The following is a 17826-nucleotide window of genomic DNA, read 5'->3' on the forward strand; positions in this document are numbered from 1 at the left end:
TGCCATAGGCAGGGGCACCTTGCACTACATCAGGTTGCTCAAAGCCCCATCCAACCTGACCTTGAACACTTCCAGGGACGGGTAAGCCACAGCTTCTCTGCGCAACCTGTTCCAGTGCTTCACCGCTAACATCTCCTTATATCTAATCTAAATCTCCCCTCTTTCAGTTTAAAGCCATTGCCCCTTGTCCTATCACTACATGCTCTTGCAAATAACTCCTCTCCAGCTTTCTTGTAGGCCACTTTTGGGTACTGGAAGCCTGCTAGGTGTCCAAAGCATCTTCTCTTCTCCAGGCTGAACAACCCCAATTCTCTCAGCCTGTCTTCAGAGGAGAGATACTCCAGCCCTCGGATCATCTTCATGGCCCTCCTCTGGACCCACTCCAGTAGCTCCATGTCCTTCTTGTATTGGGGGCCCCAGAGCTGAATGCATTACTCCAAGTGGGGTCTCATGAGAGCAGAGCAGAGGGGCAGAATCACCTCCCTTGACCTGCTGGCCACGCTTCTTTGGATGCAGCCCAGGATACGGCTGGCTTTCTGGGCTGCAAGTGCACATTGCCAGCTCCTGTTCAGCTTTTCATCCACCAGCACCCCCAAGTCCTTCTCCTCTGTGCTGCTGTCAATCCATTCTCTGCCCAGCCTGTACTTGTGCTTGACATTGTCTGACCTATGTGCAGGACCTTGCACTTGGCCTTGTTGAACTTCATGAGGTTCTCACAGGCCCACCTCTCAAGCCTGTCAAGGTCCCTCTGGATGGCATCCCTTCCCTCCAGTGTATCCACAACACCACACAACTTGGTGTCATTTGCAAACTTGCTGAGGGTGCACTCGATCCCACTGTCCACATCACCAACAAAGATGTTAAACAGCACCGATCCCAATACCCACCCCTGAGGAATGCCACTCATCACAGGTCTCCACTTGGACATTGAGCCATTGACCACAACTCTTTGAGTGTGACCATCCAGCCAATTCCTTATCCACTGAGTTGTCCATCCATCAAATCCATGTCTCTCCAATTTAGATACAAGGATGTCATGCAGGACAGTGTCAAAGGATTTGGACAGGTTCAGGCAGGTGATGTCATTTGCTCTTCCCTTATCCATCAACACTGTAACACCATTGTAGGAGGCCACCGAATTTGTCAGGCACGATTTGCCCTTAGTGAAGTTATACTGACTGTCACCAAACACCTCCTGTTTTCCTTAGCATATTTCCAGGAGGATCTGCTCCATGATCTTGCCAGGCATGGAGGTGAGACTGAGTGGCCTGGAGTTCCCTGGGTCTTCCTTTTTTCCCTTTTTAAGGATGGGGGCTATGTTCCCCCTTTTCCAGTCAGTGGGAACTTCACCAGACTCCCATGACTTCTCAAATATTTTCAATAATGACTTAGCAACTTCATCCGTAAGTTCCCTCAGGACCTGCGGATGCACCTCATCAGGTCCCATAAACTTGTGCACCTTCAGGTTCCTTAGATGGTCTCAGACCTGATCTTCTCCTACAGTGGGCGGTTCTTCATTCTCCCAGTCCCTGCCTTTGCCTTCTGTGACTTGGGCTGTGCAGCTGGACCTCTTGCCAGTGAAGACTGAGGCAAAGTCATGAAGTACCTCAGACTTCTCCATATCCCGGGTAGCCAGGTCTCCTGTTTCTTTCTACAGAGGGCCCACATTTTCTGTAGTCCTCCTTTTAGCAACGACATATCTATAGAAGTTTTTCTTGTTGTCCTTGATGTCCCTGGCCAGATTTCATTCTGTCAGGGCTTTAGCTTTCCGAACCTGATGCCTGGCTGCCCAGACAATTTCTCTGTGTTCTTCCCAGACTACTTGTCCTTGCATCCACCTTCTGTAGGCTTCCCTTTTTTGCTTGAGTTTGTCCAGGAGCTCCTTGTTCATCCATGCAGGCCTCCTGTAATTTCTGCCTGACTTTCTCTTTGTTGGGATGCATTGCTCCTGAGCTTGGAGAGGGTGATCCTTGAATATTAACCAGCTTTCTTGGGCCCTCTTCCCTCCAGGGCTTCTTCCTCTGGTACTCTGCCAAACAGATCCCTGAGGAGGCCAAAGTCTGTCCTGAAACCCAGCACAGTGAGCTTGCAGTGCACCCTCCTTGCAGCCCTGAGGATCTTGAACTCCATCATTTCATCATCACTGCAGCCAAGGCTGCCCTTAAGCTTCACATTCTCCACCAGTCCCTCCTTGTTGGTGAGAACAAGGTCCAGCATAGCACCTCTCCTCATTGCTTCCTCTATCACTTGAAGAAGGAAATTATCATTAATGCATTCCAGGACCCTCCTGGTTGCTTCTGCCCTGCTGTGTTGTCCCTCCAACAGATATGGGGGTGACTGAAGTCCCCCATGAGAACCAGGGCTTGTGAATGTGAGGCTGCGCCTATTTGTCTTTGGAGGGCCTCATCCACTCGGTCTTTCTGGTCAGGTAGTCTGTAGCAGACCCCCACTACAACGTCACCTGTCCCTGCCTTCCCTTTAATCCTTACCCATAAACTCTCAGTTGGCTCCTCATCCATCCTCAGGTGGAGCTCCATGCACTCCAGCTGGCCTTTGACATGGAGGGCGACACCTCCTCCTCGTCTCCCCTGCCTTTCCTTCCTAAAGAGCATGTATCTTTCTATTCCAACATTCCAGTCATAGGATTCATCCCACCACATCTCTGTGATGCCAGTAAGATCACAACCCTGCAGGCACACGCACACCTCTAACTCCTCCTGTTTATTCCCCATGCTCCGTGTGTTTGCATAGAGGCATTTAAGCTGGGCCCCAGATGAATCTGATTTACTGGCTGGAGTGTCTGGAATTCCTTTCTGCTGCTCTTCAGGTGCTCTCAGCTTGTCCTGATCAAGCTTGATGTTATCCCCCTCTCTCTTCAAATCTAGTTTAAAGTGCTGTAAATAAGCCCCGCTAGCTGATGAGCAAAGACCCTTGTTCCCCTTTGAGAAAGGTGAATCCCATCTGGTGCCAGCAAGTCTGGTGCTGTGTAGGCCATCCCAACATGCTCGCAACTGGAAGGAGAGAAGAAAAGATAATCTGTGCCCCAGATTCCCTTACCAGTTGTCCCAAGGCCCTGAAGTCTCTCTTGACTGCCCTTGGACTTCGTGTTGCAGTTTCATCGCCACCCACATGGAAGAGCAGTAACGGGTAATAGTCCGAGGGCTGTACCAGGCTAGGAAGTTTCCTTGCGACATCCTTAACCCGGGCTCCTGGGAGGCAGCAGACTTCCCTAAGGGGAGGGTCTGCCTGGCATATCAGACCCTCTGTTCCCCTGAGAAGGGAGTCGCCTACAACTATTACCCATCTTTTCTTCCTCATGGAGGTGGTCGTGATACAGGGGGTACACCTTTCTGACCCTGGCAACACCTCCAGTGTAGATGGACCATCATCCACATCATCCATCAATGGGTCTTCCACTTCCAGAGCCTCATACCTGCTGTGCAGAGGCACCTGGGAAGGCGAGGTTGGCAAGGAGGATGTTCACCTGCCTCCCCAAGCACAGACTTCCCTCCATTCACTTCTTTCCTTTAAGTTACTGCCTTCAGCCTGGTGGGGGGAATGATATAGAATCCCCGTGATCTTGGTGGTTTTTCTGGTGGCTTTCCCTGTTTCTGTCTCAGGTTGGGCCGCGCATGACACCACCAGTCTCTCTCTTTCTCAGACTCCATGATGCTCCTTAACCTTTCCATGTCCTCTCGCAGCTGTGCCACCATGCTGAGCAGATGGTCCTCCTGGTCACAGCTCACACAGCCCTTCTCACTGTTGCTGTCCCTTCCCTGAGAATGGCTCTGGCACTCCCTGCAACCCGAGACCTGGGGAGCCGCGTGCTTTTGTGGGAGCTCTGTGTGCACTGCCACATCCCTTCTGCCGAGTGCAGAGGACTCAGCTTTCGGCCAGGTGGATGCCATAGCTGAGCTCCTTCTGAGAGGCTGTTGGCTGCCAACTAAACTCACCTCTGGAGCTGGGAGGCCTGTTTGTTCACTCCGTTCCCAGCACTCCTGGTCGCTAGTGCTCCCTAGGCTGACTTTTGTAAGGTGGGGGCAGTTGCCGTTGCTCTGGCAATGCCCAGGCTGCATCAGAGTCTCCCACGAGAAATCCGTCTTTGAGATGCTTTACTACATACAAACTTTTCCTTGTGTATGTTGATAACGACCTGTTTGCTTTCATGTAAAGAAATTATTTTCCTATAGTGGTTTGGAAAAAAAAAAAAAATCCTTTGAATCTCAGTCTAGCAAATGTTAGTATTAAAACATCATACAATTTTCCTGTAGTTTATCCTATATCTAGCTATTTAAGCATAATCAACTGGTCTTTATTGAAATACTGTTTTGCATTTTCATTGCATTTAGACTGCAGGTTATATTATATCTTTACACTTGCTTTAACTGTAATGTTATGACATAGCCTCCTGGTAGACATGGAAGTTGCAGTTTAAATTTAGAATGTGAAATCTGATAATAGAAGACAATACTAGTATTCAAAGAAGCCTTTTTTCTTCCCCTCCTTTCATTCCTGTTCGAATTATGTTTCCACTGGTTAGCTATCAGACACTTGAATGGACTGAGGCTTTATGGAAGGGTCCTCCGTATTACTTTTTCAAAACATCAGACAGTTCAACTTCTTCAGGAGGGACAAGAGGACCTATACCTGACAAAGGACTATACCCATAGCCCCTTACATCGCTTTAAGAAGCCTGGGTCTAAGAACTTCCAAAATATCGTTCCTCCATCTGACACCCTGCATCTCTCCAACATCCCGTGAGTATCTCCGTGTGTGATCTTCTTGGAAAAATGATGGGTTTTAGGTAATGTTCTTAAGTTACAAAGTCTGAGATAAGCTTTAAATTTGCTTGACCTATTACAGTTTCCCAAGAATTTGAGTCATTCTGCTGTGTAATTAACAATAAGTGAATCCTTTAACTGTCACTTTTTTTATTGTTAGCAAGGAGGATAAGCGATTGAATGCTCTTCTTTACAAGTTTTAATATAGTTTACGTTTTCTTGAGAATATGCTTTTGTTTTTCACATATTAAGTCCTGTGTTATAAATTTTTGCAAAGATTAAATAAATGGGTTTTGAGATAATGTATAGGAGTTACATTACATCAAATTCATCATTGGCATCATTATTTAATGTAGATACAGTTTTTAATCATTCTAACACTGTTTAAAGAACAGTTTCTACCAAATTCAGACGTCTTACATAGAGGGGAAGTTGTTTTTAAAAAAATGTCCTAAGAAGCAGGTTCTTTAAAACTGAAACAACCTTTTTTCCTATCTAGGATGATGTCAACAATGCGTGGAATGACAGCCAAACATAAGTTTTTACAGGCTTCTTTTGTTCAGCAGCTGTGCAGGAAGGGAAAAGGAAAGATTATGGAATTTTGTCCAAATAAGGAAAAAAAAAGACTTAGAAAATGGCTTTTTGAATAAAATAGAAAACTTTTGAAATTGAAAATATGTGAAGGACATTAAGAATAATTACAAGATGAAAGGTATTTCTGAAGGTACCAGTTAAGATCTTCAGTGATTTTTATACAATCTGAATTTAACTGAGGTAGGAATGAGGAAGGACAAAAAGAAGTAGAGTGTATCTGAAATATTTTTGTAGCACATGGTGGTGCTCAATCTTAGTGTCAAAGCCAAGATGTTTGGGCTAAAGCGTTGACATGGCTTGAGCAGATGGAGATAGTTTTTGCTGTTCAAATTTAACTTAGAAGTTAGAATTGAGATTTTGGTACAATTACAGAACTCTGTGCTCTTTTCAAGTTGAGGGGGTTTTGTTTTGGTTTTGTTTGTTTGCTTGTTTTAAATAGGCCTTCTGTTACTGATCATGATCTGAAGAACCTTTTCACAAGTACTGGATCTACTGTGGAAGCCTTCAGATTCATCCAGTAAGTTCTCTTGTGAAAATGCTGAGCAAGATTTCATCCTGGAAGATGGCTAATTGGGTTTTTTTTTGGCAAATTCCATGTGTGTCTGACTGTAGGCAAAATTCATATGCTTATATCTATAGGCAAAAGCTGTTCAGCTATGACGATTTTCATTATAATCCTAATATTAAAATTTTAAATGGGATATTATGTTAACACAGTTAACAAAAGATATTTGGCCTTTCGACAAATTCCACGTATGTTCAAAGTAAGATAGGTTTAAGGAAAGTAAATACTCACTACTTTAAAAAGAAAAAGAAATACAGGCTGTGTATACTTAAAAATGTCATGTAAATGATGACAATCTGCTCTACCATTCATGAAGGTTGCTTGGCAGCATTCTTTTAGCATGGTCATACTTGCTTGAATAGTCCCATACATACAGATAATACAAGTGTTTCTTAGAGGTCTTCAAGAGTTATTTCAACCCTGTAATTTTAGTGCCATGTAATAAAAGAATGGCATGGCTGCAGGCCATTAATTCCCAAAATTTGTATAGTTATCTCCTCATTTTAACAGGTGCACAACTAGTTGTGATTCTTTCTCTGTACAAGCGTTCAGTGTGTATGATGTGACTGAAAAAATACTTGCGTCACTTTTCTGTGTTGGCTAGTGCAATAAAAATTTGGTTAGGATTAATAATGGTTTTTATTGTATTTCAGGAAAGATGGCAAAATGGCTCTTATCCAAATGGGCTCTGTGGAAGAAGCACTTCAGGCTCTTATTGAGTTTCACAATCATGATCTTGGAGAAAACCATCACCTCCGAATTTCCTTCTCAAAATTTACAATTTGACTTTTCTGTGGAGTTTCCTTTTCAGATTGCATCACAGTTTGAGTAAAATCTTCAAATAGCGATTGAAACAACTGTGACCAGCTCTGCCTCTTAAAATAAGCTCATTCATACACAGAGTTACCTTATGATCTTTTCTGATTTTAGCTGTCAGTACGTGATTAAAGTTTAATATTAATCTATAGAAAGATTCTTCTGTGAAATTGGTTTAGCAACTATATTTATAATAAAATTTCCTACTTGTATTTTGATAACATGCTTTTAGCTTTTCTTCAAAATCAGCCTTACAAAACATTTTAGAGTACCTTTACAGTATACCAAACAAAAAGTATTTCTAACAAAATGGTAAATCTACTTTACAAACATAAAACACTAAGTTGCATGTGAAATATTGCTTAGGTTTCTTGAAAAGCAAGCATTAACTGTAAGTGTCCTCTAAATAGTGTTTATGTTACCAGGCGGTGTGTTCATACTTCGGCAAATCTTTGCAAATAACTTTTTTTAAGAATAAAAAGTCTGTGCTGTTCATTTGGGTTAAATTTAATATTAGAGAAAAGACAATAACTTCTCTCTGTGCAGTAAAAGGTATTTGACAAGTTTCTTCAAGATACGGTATCAGAGACTTAGCTTGACTTAATGCTGGCATGAAACTTTGATGTCTTATTTCTACTATGAAGTGATGTTGTGTAATAGACTTTAGAGAAAATAAGACAAGAAAATAGTCCTGATTTCAAAAAAAAAAATTTACATTTCTTTAAATAATAACGTGTTTACACTGTTATGGAAAATATTCAGGTCTGTGGTTTGACAATGTTTTAAGAAGTTATTTTTGTTAAGGTCATCTTTGGGGGAAGAAAAATTAAATCTTCAAGAGTTTTCTGTACCACTATAATGTCTAATACTTAAATTACTCTATTTACTTAATTTCTTATTATGTGCCTTAGTACGTGCTTAAGATACAATTGCTTAGAATTTTCTCTGAAATATCTTGAAAAATATATTGTAGGCTTTGGGAAAATTCTCTTTTTAATCTTTTTTGGAAATTTTTTTTTCAATACTTCAAAACATTTTTAAAAATTAAGTAATACTCTGAATTGTAGCCTCTTGCGCTTTGGTATAGAGGTGGGAATGAGGTTTAATTCACTGCATAATCATGTAGGGATTCTTAAAATGTACCTGTTGCAGTAGTCTGATACCAGTACTTGGCTGAAAAAAATTCACATCCAAAAAAATGCGCTAGAAAAAAAAATCTGTATAGAAAGACCAAATAGCAGATTCACTCCAGTTTCTGGACTTCATCTAACCTTTCGAGAGACATCAGCTGTACCAGAATATTGTCTTTTGGGTTTCTACATTTTCTTTCAGTATTAAACTTCAATTAATAAAGAGCTAGCATTCTTTCCTTTGTAAGTATGAAAAAATGTTCGACACTGAATGTCTATTTCTCTTTGGAAAGTGAGCTGATATGCTGTTAGTGTTTGAGTTCCTCTCAATCATAGCGTTTTGTGCACTGATACTAAGCTCCTTTTTATGCCTAAAAGATTCCACATATCTGGGGAGATTTGCTTATATATGACAACGTATGTGGAACAAAATTAGACCAAAGTTTATGTGCCTTCAGTAGTTTGACATGTAGGTTTTTTTCATATCTGTTGCTGTATTAGGTATAATAAATACTCTTTTCCCTTGGAAATCGTGTATTTGTATTATTAAAAATGAATGTTGTCCTGTGCTGGGACGGGCTGTGGAAATGGCCCCTGTAAGTAGCTCTGAAAAGCTTCCCCATCTCCAAAACCGGCTGGACCAGCCTCTGGACAGGTCAGATCCCCCCATCCCCTCAGGCCAGGGCTGAGCCCATCAGCGCCTCTGCGAATGCCCTATTTAAGATGGGGACAAAGGAGCCTGAACAGGAGGCTGGACCTACACTGAAGAGAGAGGAGGCAGAGGCTGGACCACAGCCTCCTGTGTGGGCTGCTGTCCATGCTGGGCTGCTGCTACTGAGGTTTGTCGGGCCCGGCATGGCTGCAGCAGAGAGAGGACTAAGACCTGAGAGAAACGGCCACGCAGACACCAGGTGAGTGAAGATCATAGAATCATAGAATGGTTAGGGCTGGAAGGGACCTTCAAAGGTCATCTAGTCCAACCCCCCTGCAAGGAACAGGGATATCTCCAACTAGATCAGGTTGCTCAGGGCCTCGTCCAACCGGGCCTTGAACGTCTCCAGGGATGGAGCATCCACCACCTCTCTGGGCAACCTGTTCCAGTGTTCTACAACTCTTATGGTAAAAAATTTTTTCCTAATATCCAATCTGAATCTACCTCTCTCTCTATTTTAAAACCATTACCTCTTGTCCTATCACAACAGGCCCTCCTGAACAGCCTCTCCCCATCTTTCCTGTAGGCCCCCTTGAGGTACTGGAAGACCGCTATAAGGTCACCCCGGAGCCTCCTCTTCTCCAGGCTGAACAGCCCCAACTCTTTCAGCCTGTCCTCATAGGAAAGGTGCTCCAGCCCTCTTATCATCTTCGTGGCCCTCCTCTGGACCCTCTCCAACTGGTCCATGTCCTTCTTATGTTGGGGGCTCCAGAACTGGACGCGGTACTCCAGGTGAGGTCTCGGAGGAGGAGGAGGATGGAGCTCCATCTCAAGATGGAGCAGGAGGAGGTGTGCCAGAGCTGGGATTCCCCTGCACACCATGGTGAGAGGGCAGTGGCCCCTCTGCTGCCCATGGAGATGAACGGTGGAGCAGAGACCCACCCATAGCCCGTGGAGGACCCGATGCTGGAGCAGAGATGCCTGTGCCTGAAGGAGGTTGTAGGAGAATGGTCTCCGTTTGCTGCTGGAGACTGACAACGAGGCGGAGAGGCATCTGAAGCTTGTAGAGAACCCCACACCAGAGCGGGTGGCAGCTCCCTAAGAAGCCGTGACTCTGTGGTAAAAGCCCATGCTGGAGCAATCTGACAGGTAAGGATTGCATCCTGTGGGCAGGACTCATGTTGGAGAAGTCTGTGGACTGTCCTGTGAAGAGGGGATTGACTGGAGCAGGGGAAAAGAGTGTCAGGAGTCCTCCTTCTTTAAGAAATGGAGAGACAGAAACAACGTGTGATGAACTGCCCTGCAGCCCCCCATTCCCTGTCCCCCTGCTCTGCTGGGGGGAGGAGGTAGAGCAGGAAGAAAGGAGAGGTGGGGGGGAGGCGTTTTTGAGATCTGGCTTTGTTTCTTCAATGAGCCATTAACTAATTAAATTGGTTTGTCCCCAAGCTGAGTCCGTTTTGCTTGGGGCCATGGTCGGTGGGTGATCAGTCCCTGTTCTTGCCTGACCCTCAGGCCTTTTCTTAATTTTTCTCCTCTCCACCTCATTGAGGGAGAGGAGTGGCCTCCTAACCGCCTAATCATTAGTAATAATGTTTTGTGCCTGGAGCAGTCCCAAAGAAATGAAACTCTTATGTAATTGAAGGTCCTTGACAGATAAGAAAGCTCTTACCTTACTAATGTCATCACTGTAAGCAGTTTGTCCATTCTTGGAAACTGTGAATTTTTTATGAGCAGGAAGCTACCACCTATGTACTCAGTTCATTTTAAGCACTTTCCAATTCTTTTTAATATGTTATCCACTGTCTGCAAAAGTTCACCCTAGAACTGCAGCAGCATAGGACAAAGGTTGCTAACGAAAGAGCTTCTTGCATCAGCACGTCACCTTACTCTCTTACCAAAGACTGCCTCTTCTGGTTTTACTGAGACATTTGGCAGAAAACCTGTGTTTTGTCTTGTGCTCCTTTCTGATGGGAAGACCCAATGCGAAGTGGCCTTTACTTGAGACTACTATTGGTGGATGAAACTCAGTGGAAAATGAGACCGTAATGTGAACCAAATGGTGTGAGATAAGGCAAAAAGTTAATGGACTACTTTTAGTATTATATTCAAGACACAAGAAGCGTGGCTAAGAATTGCTGATGTTCCTTCATTTTACATGATCTGTTCATAAAAGTTCCCTTTCAATTTATAAAAATGTTAGATGAACACAAGAAAATGTTATAAATATTTGTAACATCATGTTTTGGGTTTTTTTTAAACATGGCAAAAAGTGTTTTGGCGAACAAATGGAAGTGTAAAATGTTTTTATATTAAAAAATCTCAATTGCTTTATATATTTGAATGAGCAACAGCATTCATTCATAAAGTATCTTATGGCATTGCATAAAAAGGATTCCATGTTTGTCGAGATGACTTAAAACTGAAAAGAAGATGTAATATTAAAGAGAACTATTTTCTGACTGTGTAGTGCATGGTTGATTTGATTTTGTTAATGCTGCACTGTATTCAGTTTCTTTTAGGATAGTGTATTTCCTGCTTAGTTGGTATCTATACCTAACTCTTTCCTAACTCTAGTTGTTGTAGTATGCCTTTTAATAAATGTCGTTACAGCTCTACCCCTTTAAAACTTCCTGTGTTCTTGTGTATTGCTTTGAGGCTTTTCTTGTCTTACAATTGTGCAGCTAATAATGTCTTATTTTCTGTGGTTTTCTTTAGCGTACATGGCCATCCAAGCAAAGGCTTCTTACCCCAAAAGTATTTAAAGAGGCCTAATGCATGTTTTCAACAATAGCTGAAGTTTAGCGGCACCTATATGTTCCCCTGAGCAGGGCAGAAAGTCTCATTTTCAATAGGATGGAAACCTATTCTACAACTCTGAGCCAATATAGCAGTTGAAGACTGCTTCATTCTTTGAGACGGAGATGAGACTTAAAGCCTTGGAGCCTCATCAGTGAGAATTCTTTTGTTTTCTTTTTTACCATGTGATACTCTTTTCTAGCCTTAGGATTCAAGTTCATGTCACTTGCAGAAAAATTTTGAAAAATGTAAATAGTAGCTGGAAAAAGATGATCTGCTTTCAGTTTCCTGTTTCTCAACTTTCTTGTTGATTGCTCTTCTTTCATACTCTTCTGCTTGTCTCTCTGTGTGTTACACAACACTAATTTAGATCCTTTTATTCTTGCACCCAAAATTCAGGATTGATGGTAAACAGGCAGTAGCCTAAAGCAAAAGATACAAGCTTGTGGGTGATGTGGGGCATGCAGGGCCTCTTTCTGAGCTAAAATTCTGAGCTAATCTGGCAAGGATTTAATTGTCTGCCACTGAGTCCAAGCCTAGCAGATCTTGAAGAATCTGAAGTCTCATACATGCACTTAATGACTGCCTGTGTCTCAAGGTTAGGACTAGAGCACTGAGCAAATCTAGCGTAAGCTATGCTATTACCAATCTCACCCATTTACAGAGCTGGAAACAAGATAATGTATGTTTTAAAAAATAAAATAAAAATCCCCCCTTGCATTTTCTTAAGTGCGCTCGGATATTTGGCCTTTCGTTCTTCAGAGTGTAGCAGGTGAGTACAAGGATGTCTAAACATAAGATAGGAAAGTGGAAGTCATGTGATAGAACACAAAGGTGAGAGGAAGTATAGGAGGTAGAGGCAGAGGGAAAAAGAGACCTCAGAGAAGTGAAACTTCCCAGAGACTCTTTCCAGACCAATGCCTTTGCTGTTGACCATAAACTCGGCTCAGATGCTGCAAAAAACGAGAGAAATTGTCCATTCACAACGAGCATAAATCTCTTTAGAGTAGTACAGGGTAGCAACATGAGTTGCCTGACTCCAAGAGAGCTCTTAGGAGAGTAATACTTTAGTCTCAAAGTTAATTATCATTCCCACTCCTTAATACTTGCTGCTTAGTCTAAGTCAGTTTATCAGGGTAATGCTTTTAGGTCCTGTATTTTATTTCCAACCTGCTTCAAGAACATCTAGTCAGCGTCCATCTGAGAGCATCTTAGCTTTTAACAGAAGCATTAAAAATTATTCAGTTAAAAAGAAAATGCATACTTTCTGCAGCACCTGCATTAAAGGTACTGTGTAAAGTGTTTTTCCAGCTACGGTTTAACTGGAATGCACTTGTGTGTGCATACTACTTCTGTGACGAAGGGTCTATAATAGGTTTTATTGAGGGTTTTGTGATTTTTGGTTTGGTTTTTTTTTTTTTTTCCCCTCCAGAGCACGTCTTGGTCTGAAAAGCCACGTTATTCCATGCTTGTAAACTTTTTGAAAGAGGACTGACTGGAGGACATTGCACAACGCCGCAGGCTTGCAGCTCTGTGGTTGGACACAGTTTCTATTTCTACCCTGCTGTGGTGGTACCTAGCACACACCTAGAGAATGTATTGCAAACAGTGTGAGGTGAGTAAGCATCACTGCCTGTAAAAACCAAAATGACACTTTTTAAAAACATATGATCTTAACACACACAAAAAAAGACACTTAAGCCTATCTCAAAAGCTTAAGAAATTAGGATAACTTCTCTTCAGTACTATGAATTCTGTTGATGATCTGGGAAAAAATGTCTGTAGCTCCATAAACTATTTTAGTCACTGTAAAGTGGGTAGGTGTTTAGAGGTAGGGTTGTGGGCTCTTCTCTAATCAAAAACTTTCAGTTAAGAATTGACAAAAATCTGAAATTGTCAGGTTTAGTTCCTACCAAAGAACACTGCAATGTCACTGGCTGATTTTTCAGCACTTCCAACCTGTTCTTTCCTTCTGTCCCCTCTTATTTCCAATCCTTTCCCATAGCCAAATTGCCCAAATGCAGTATGAGGTTTAATAGCAGCAACACAGTGCATTCAGCAAAATGTCATTCCTACATATGCAGAATTTGACTTATCTGCTCAACAGATTTGGAAATGTCTTATGAATTGTGTAACTAAGGTTCCCCATTTTACAAAGCTGTGAAAGTAGTTTTTCTATTTAAGAGCATAGTAAGTTTCTGAAAAGGTTTTTCTACCCAAGTGCTCTCTTCTATTAACTGAAAGCTGTTTCTACACCTTCCTTCATATATGAAATTTGGCTGTTACGTACCCTTCTCCTTTTTTGTGTATGTTCTCAATGTGATTGGATAGCTCCAAATTGTCTCTTGCTGAGGCTTTAATTACCTTCTCAAAAGCATAAAGGGTTCACATGGTTCCTATATGCGTTTCAAAAAGCTTACCCTCTTTCTCAGAGCTTTCACTGGTCTTTCAGATACTGAACTGGGTGAAGATTTTGATAGGAGACCTACCCCAATTGCTGAGTGCCTTCCATTTCAACAATGCCTTATGCTATTTGAGTGCTTGAGTTTAAGTGCCTCCCAAGGTAAGATCTTTTAAATGTTAATTCAACCACAGGGATATAAAAGTTAATATACAACACCACGCCTCTTGATGATAAGTCTTATGGCATAAATGTCTTTTTCTCTCTTGCTGCTCTGGTTTGGCACTGTCGGTTACAGCCTGCCTGTCACAACGGCCTGGACTAATTTCACCTTCAAGGCACGCTATATATGCTTGTAAGATTCCCAAAGAGCTTCCTGGAACTCTTTATGGAGCACTTTATCAGCACTCAGTGCAGGACTATGACTGCTGCTCGTGTTACTTGTTTTTCTTTGAGGAAGATGTCCAATTACCATGTAACTTTCCTTTTAGGCGTAACGCAAGCTGCCTATTCCGTGGGGCTTAGGTTCTTCCCACTTTATATTATGGGAATATTATACTTTTCACTTAGTTTTTATTTTGCTGCATCAGATTTCAATCAAGGCCTCTGAAAAATATTTTCACAATCATTATTGCCACTCATCAGCAGGAAAATAGGTAAAGAAGAAATTACTTCTGAAGGGTCTGACACAACCCTAAGATGTTATCAACAACATCTTGTCTTGCCTGGGATATCTCAGTCGCTTACTGTCTCATGTAATCTAACAGGAAAATTGCTAATAACTTTGCAGATCAATTGCATAGAAACAATGGGCTTGATAAGGCGCTGATGCAAGTTGAGAAATCCAGATGACTGATCTTGTTTGTTTTTTTTTTTTCTCTTTCAAAGTCTACGATCCAATCTAAACAATTACACTGCTAAACTTAAGTATATGTATCTTCTCACTTACTCTCCAAATGATGGACTGTACCTTCGGCCTAAATTTTAAAACACCTCCTGGTGCTTTAAGGACTGGGAGGAGGTGTAAAATCACTTACCTGGATCTTAATGCTATGTTAATGCCCAGTGTTAATATTATTAAGACAGTTACAAATTGGGATATTTGATTTATGTAGCTTTATAATGCCAGAGATGAAACAGCTGTACTTCAGATGGGAATGAAGGAAAAATTATGTAATTGTAATTAGTGAGTTGATGTAGTACATTGCAGGAAAAAAATACTCAGCCTAGTGCAGGACTAAATAGGCAGTCATTTAATTCCCACAGACTTACATTATTTGAATCTTGAGTTCTTCTGATGCATAGAAAAGTTCTCCAAGAAGGCAAAACCAGGATTAAGTGTGGGAGTCATTAACTAGCCATTAGGGGTGCACAGTAGCCACATGTTCCTCACATCAAGGTTTGCTGCCGGGGCAGGGGGTGGGCAGTGTTTATCTGCGTGTTGGTTTTCTATACATTTTTCTAGGTAAAGATTATATTTTTGTGTGGACTTTTTCTGCCTACAGATTTAAAGGTTACAACTGACAGTGTATAGTAAGACAAACTTGGATTTCTTGCTTAGACTAATCTACGGGTATTTTGTGGATTTAGACAAGTTTCATTTGTCTCAGTTTCCCTCTTTGTAATACTATCACAGGAGTTTTGAGAGGAATACTGCACATGACCAAAAGCAATTGCAATGCCTCTTCTGCAACTCTAAAGTGTATATTAATTACAGGGTCATAAAAATAGTCTAGGAAAAGTAATTACTGATGCATCATATGCTTATTAACTGCCTTGTGCAGGATGATTTTGGGGGAATATTCTAGAATGCAAGTTGGCTGTGCTTTTCTCAGGAAGATAAACTACAACAATTTAAAAACATGCCCAAAATTTTGATTCTAGGTCATAAATATTTACTATAGGTCTAAGAGTTCATGCATAATTGTCTTTAGAATCATAAACGTAGAAGGATCACTAAGTAGAAATGAAAGTTGAACTGTTTTGATGTTGTTTTTAGTAAAAAATATGCTCAGAATTCTGGATTCCCAAGGTTTGGAAAAGTTGCTGTTTGAGAATGGCTGTGCTGGACAAATTTGTAATTTACAACCTGTTAGAAAAGCACAGTTAACACGCACTATATTTTAATTTCATGCTAACCCACAATGAAACACTCAGGTTGTTATTAAGGGATGTTTTTTTCTATACAAAGAGGAAAATCAAGAACTATAAAGGCAGAGCACGTTATTTCCCTAAATTTCACTATTTCCAAGATGTAGCTATTTTTCTTTAGGTACACGATAATTTAATAATGCTTATAGATGTTTCTACACTTCTAATACACAGATGTCTCTGTTTTTCCACCAGCAATGCTGTTTTTTCAAACATTTCACCATATGCTGGTCACAGTTAAGCAAGAGCTTAGGTTCAAATACATTTTCCCAGTTTCCTCGGTACTGTGCCACCTACAGTGACACTTCTCTGCTTACATTTTCAGATTAAAGCACAGTTGATTAAATTTAAAGAACAGTTTCATTTTGGAAATATCCTAATTTGGAAAATTTTTAATTTTTGGAAATATTTTAATCCTAGACTGTGCTGTTAAAAAAAGCTCCCTAAAAGCCAACAAATACTTGTATCAAATACTTGTGATGGTTTGTTATGGTTTGACAAGCAGCGTCACAAAGCCAGTACATACAAAAATGCATTTTCATACACAGACTCTTTATCAGAGACGTACTGTAATCTCCTTAATTTTAGGTCTATATAAAATGAAAAAATTGACTACTCTAGTTGTGTGAAACTTTTCCTCCAAATTTTTGAGATCCTTTAGAATGTGAACACCTATTCCCAAACTACTTTCTTTTACTCTTATGGAGAAGTTTCCATCCTCTTTAAGCATATGTCTGATCCTTAATTTTTGTTTAGGCCCTATTGACTAACACATACTTTGTTCTTGGTGGGAAGAAGCAGGTAGAAGACAAAATCCCAGCAAAAGTCAATGATTTTGTCATTTAGCCACTGTATATTTGTGGTGGAATAACAAATGTTCAGAACTAGACAGAATTCAACCTTTAATTGCTGTAGCAAATGGTCTCTTATTGCCAATAAATTTCTGGATAGTGGCAGTACTGATAGTCTTGAAGAGTCTTGTGGGAATATTGTAAACTATTTGAAGACGAACAGGGCTGTCAGCTTTGTAATTAATATCAGAAAAAGACTAGGTGACCTTCTATTTCCCTAGAAATGCCAATCTTATGTCTTTACTACAATTTACGACAACATACGAATGTCATCACCCAGGGTCTCTTTCTCTTCTGATTGCCAATAAATGTAGAATACTGGAGTTATACCTAATTGAATTTTAAAAGACCAAAGAGCAGAGCTCGTATCATTTTTGTAAACAAACAAAAGCACTCTCTCTTTGTACACCAAAAACGAATGCATAATGAGTCTGAAATTCAACTCATCCTGCTGGCTTTGTGTTCCACAGTCTAAAAATACAGTAACTTGACATGCTTTCTAATTGAGGTAACGGTTTCTTGAAACTGGATAACAGCGTGTGACAGCTGAATTGCTTACAAAACAACTCAGAGAGTAAAAGTCAAGCTATTTACTACAAAAAGTTTGGTTATTAGATTCTTCCCCTCTTCTTTCCCACTACGAAGTGTTGATGAAAATATAAAATTGCCAGGTGACAAAATATAGTTGGTCTGTAGGGAAAGAAGCCATGGGAAACGAATCCCTAGCTGCCTGAATGGCTTGAGGAGAACTGTTTTGTTTATAGTCTCTAGTCAATATTTGGTTTTTCCTTCTCATAAGACATACATATGGAATTTCTTATTCTAACAGATAACGTAGTTTGACAAGTTGCCATGTTTTCCATCTAATGGTTGCAGCAATTCTAGACTGATCTTGCCTCAAAATACAGCAAAGCTAACAGGGAGAGAACAATAACACAATCACTGGGATTTGGTTTTGTTCCTGTACCTATCAAAGAAATTATCATTCATTGTTGCCTTAACGATAAGTTTCTGTTAAGTTTTGTGCAGCTGCAATGGAAAGGCCAGCACCCCTGTGGATGAGCTTGAGGATCCTGGCAGAGAAGGAAG

General features: G+C 41.0%; 1 protein-coding gene across 7 annotated transcripts in view; it reads left to right on the top strand.

Annotated features, from left to right (window-relative positions):
- The window catches only part of PTBP3 (polypyrimidine tract binding protein 3), a 28546-nt gene extending 21820 nt beyond the window's left edge, over positions 1-6726 (top strand). For all 7 annotated transcript variants that reach the window (XM_086628726.1, XM_086628728.1, XM_086628730.1 and 4 more), the window contains 3 exons: positions 4541-4757; positions 5815-5892; positions 6594-6726. In XM_086628726.1, the coding sequence (XP_086484852.1) occupies positions 4541-4757; positions 5815-5892; positions 6594-6726 (428 nt within the window). The remainder of the gene's footprint in view (positions 1-4540; positions 4758-5814; positions 5893-6593) is intronic.
- The last annotated feature ends 11100 nt before the right edge of the window (positions 6727-17826 follow it).

Source organism: Tauraco erythrolophus, chromosome Z (assembly GCF_009769465.1).
Source record: "Tauraco erythrolophus isolate bTauEry1 chromosome Z, bTauEry1.pri, whole genome shotgun sequence".
NCBI classification, from domain to species: domain Eukaryota; kingdom Metazoa; phylum Chordata; class Aves; order Musophagiformes; family Musophagidae; genus Tauraco; species Tauraco erythrolophus.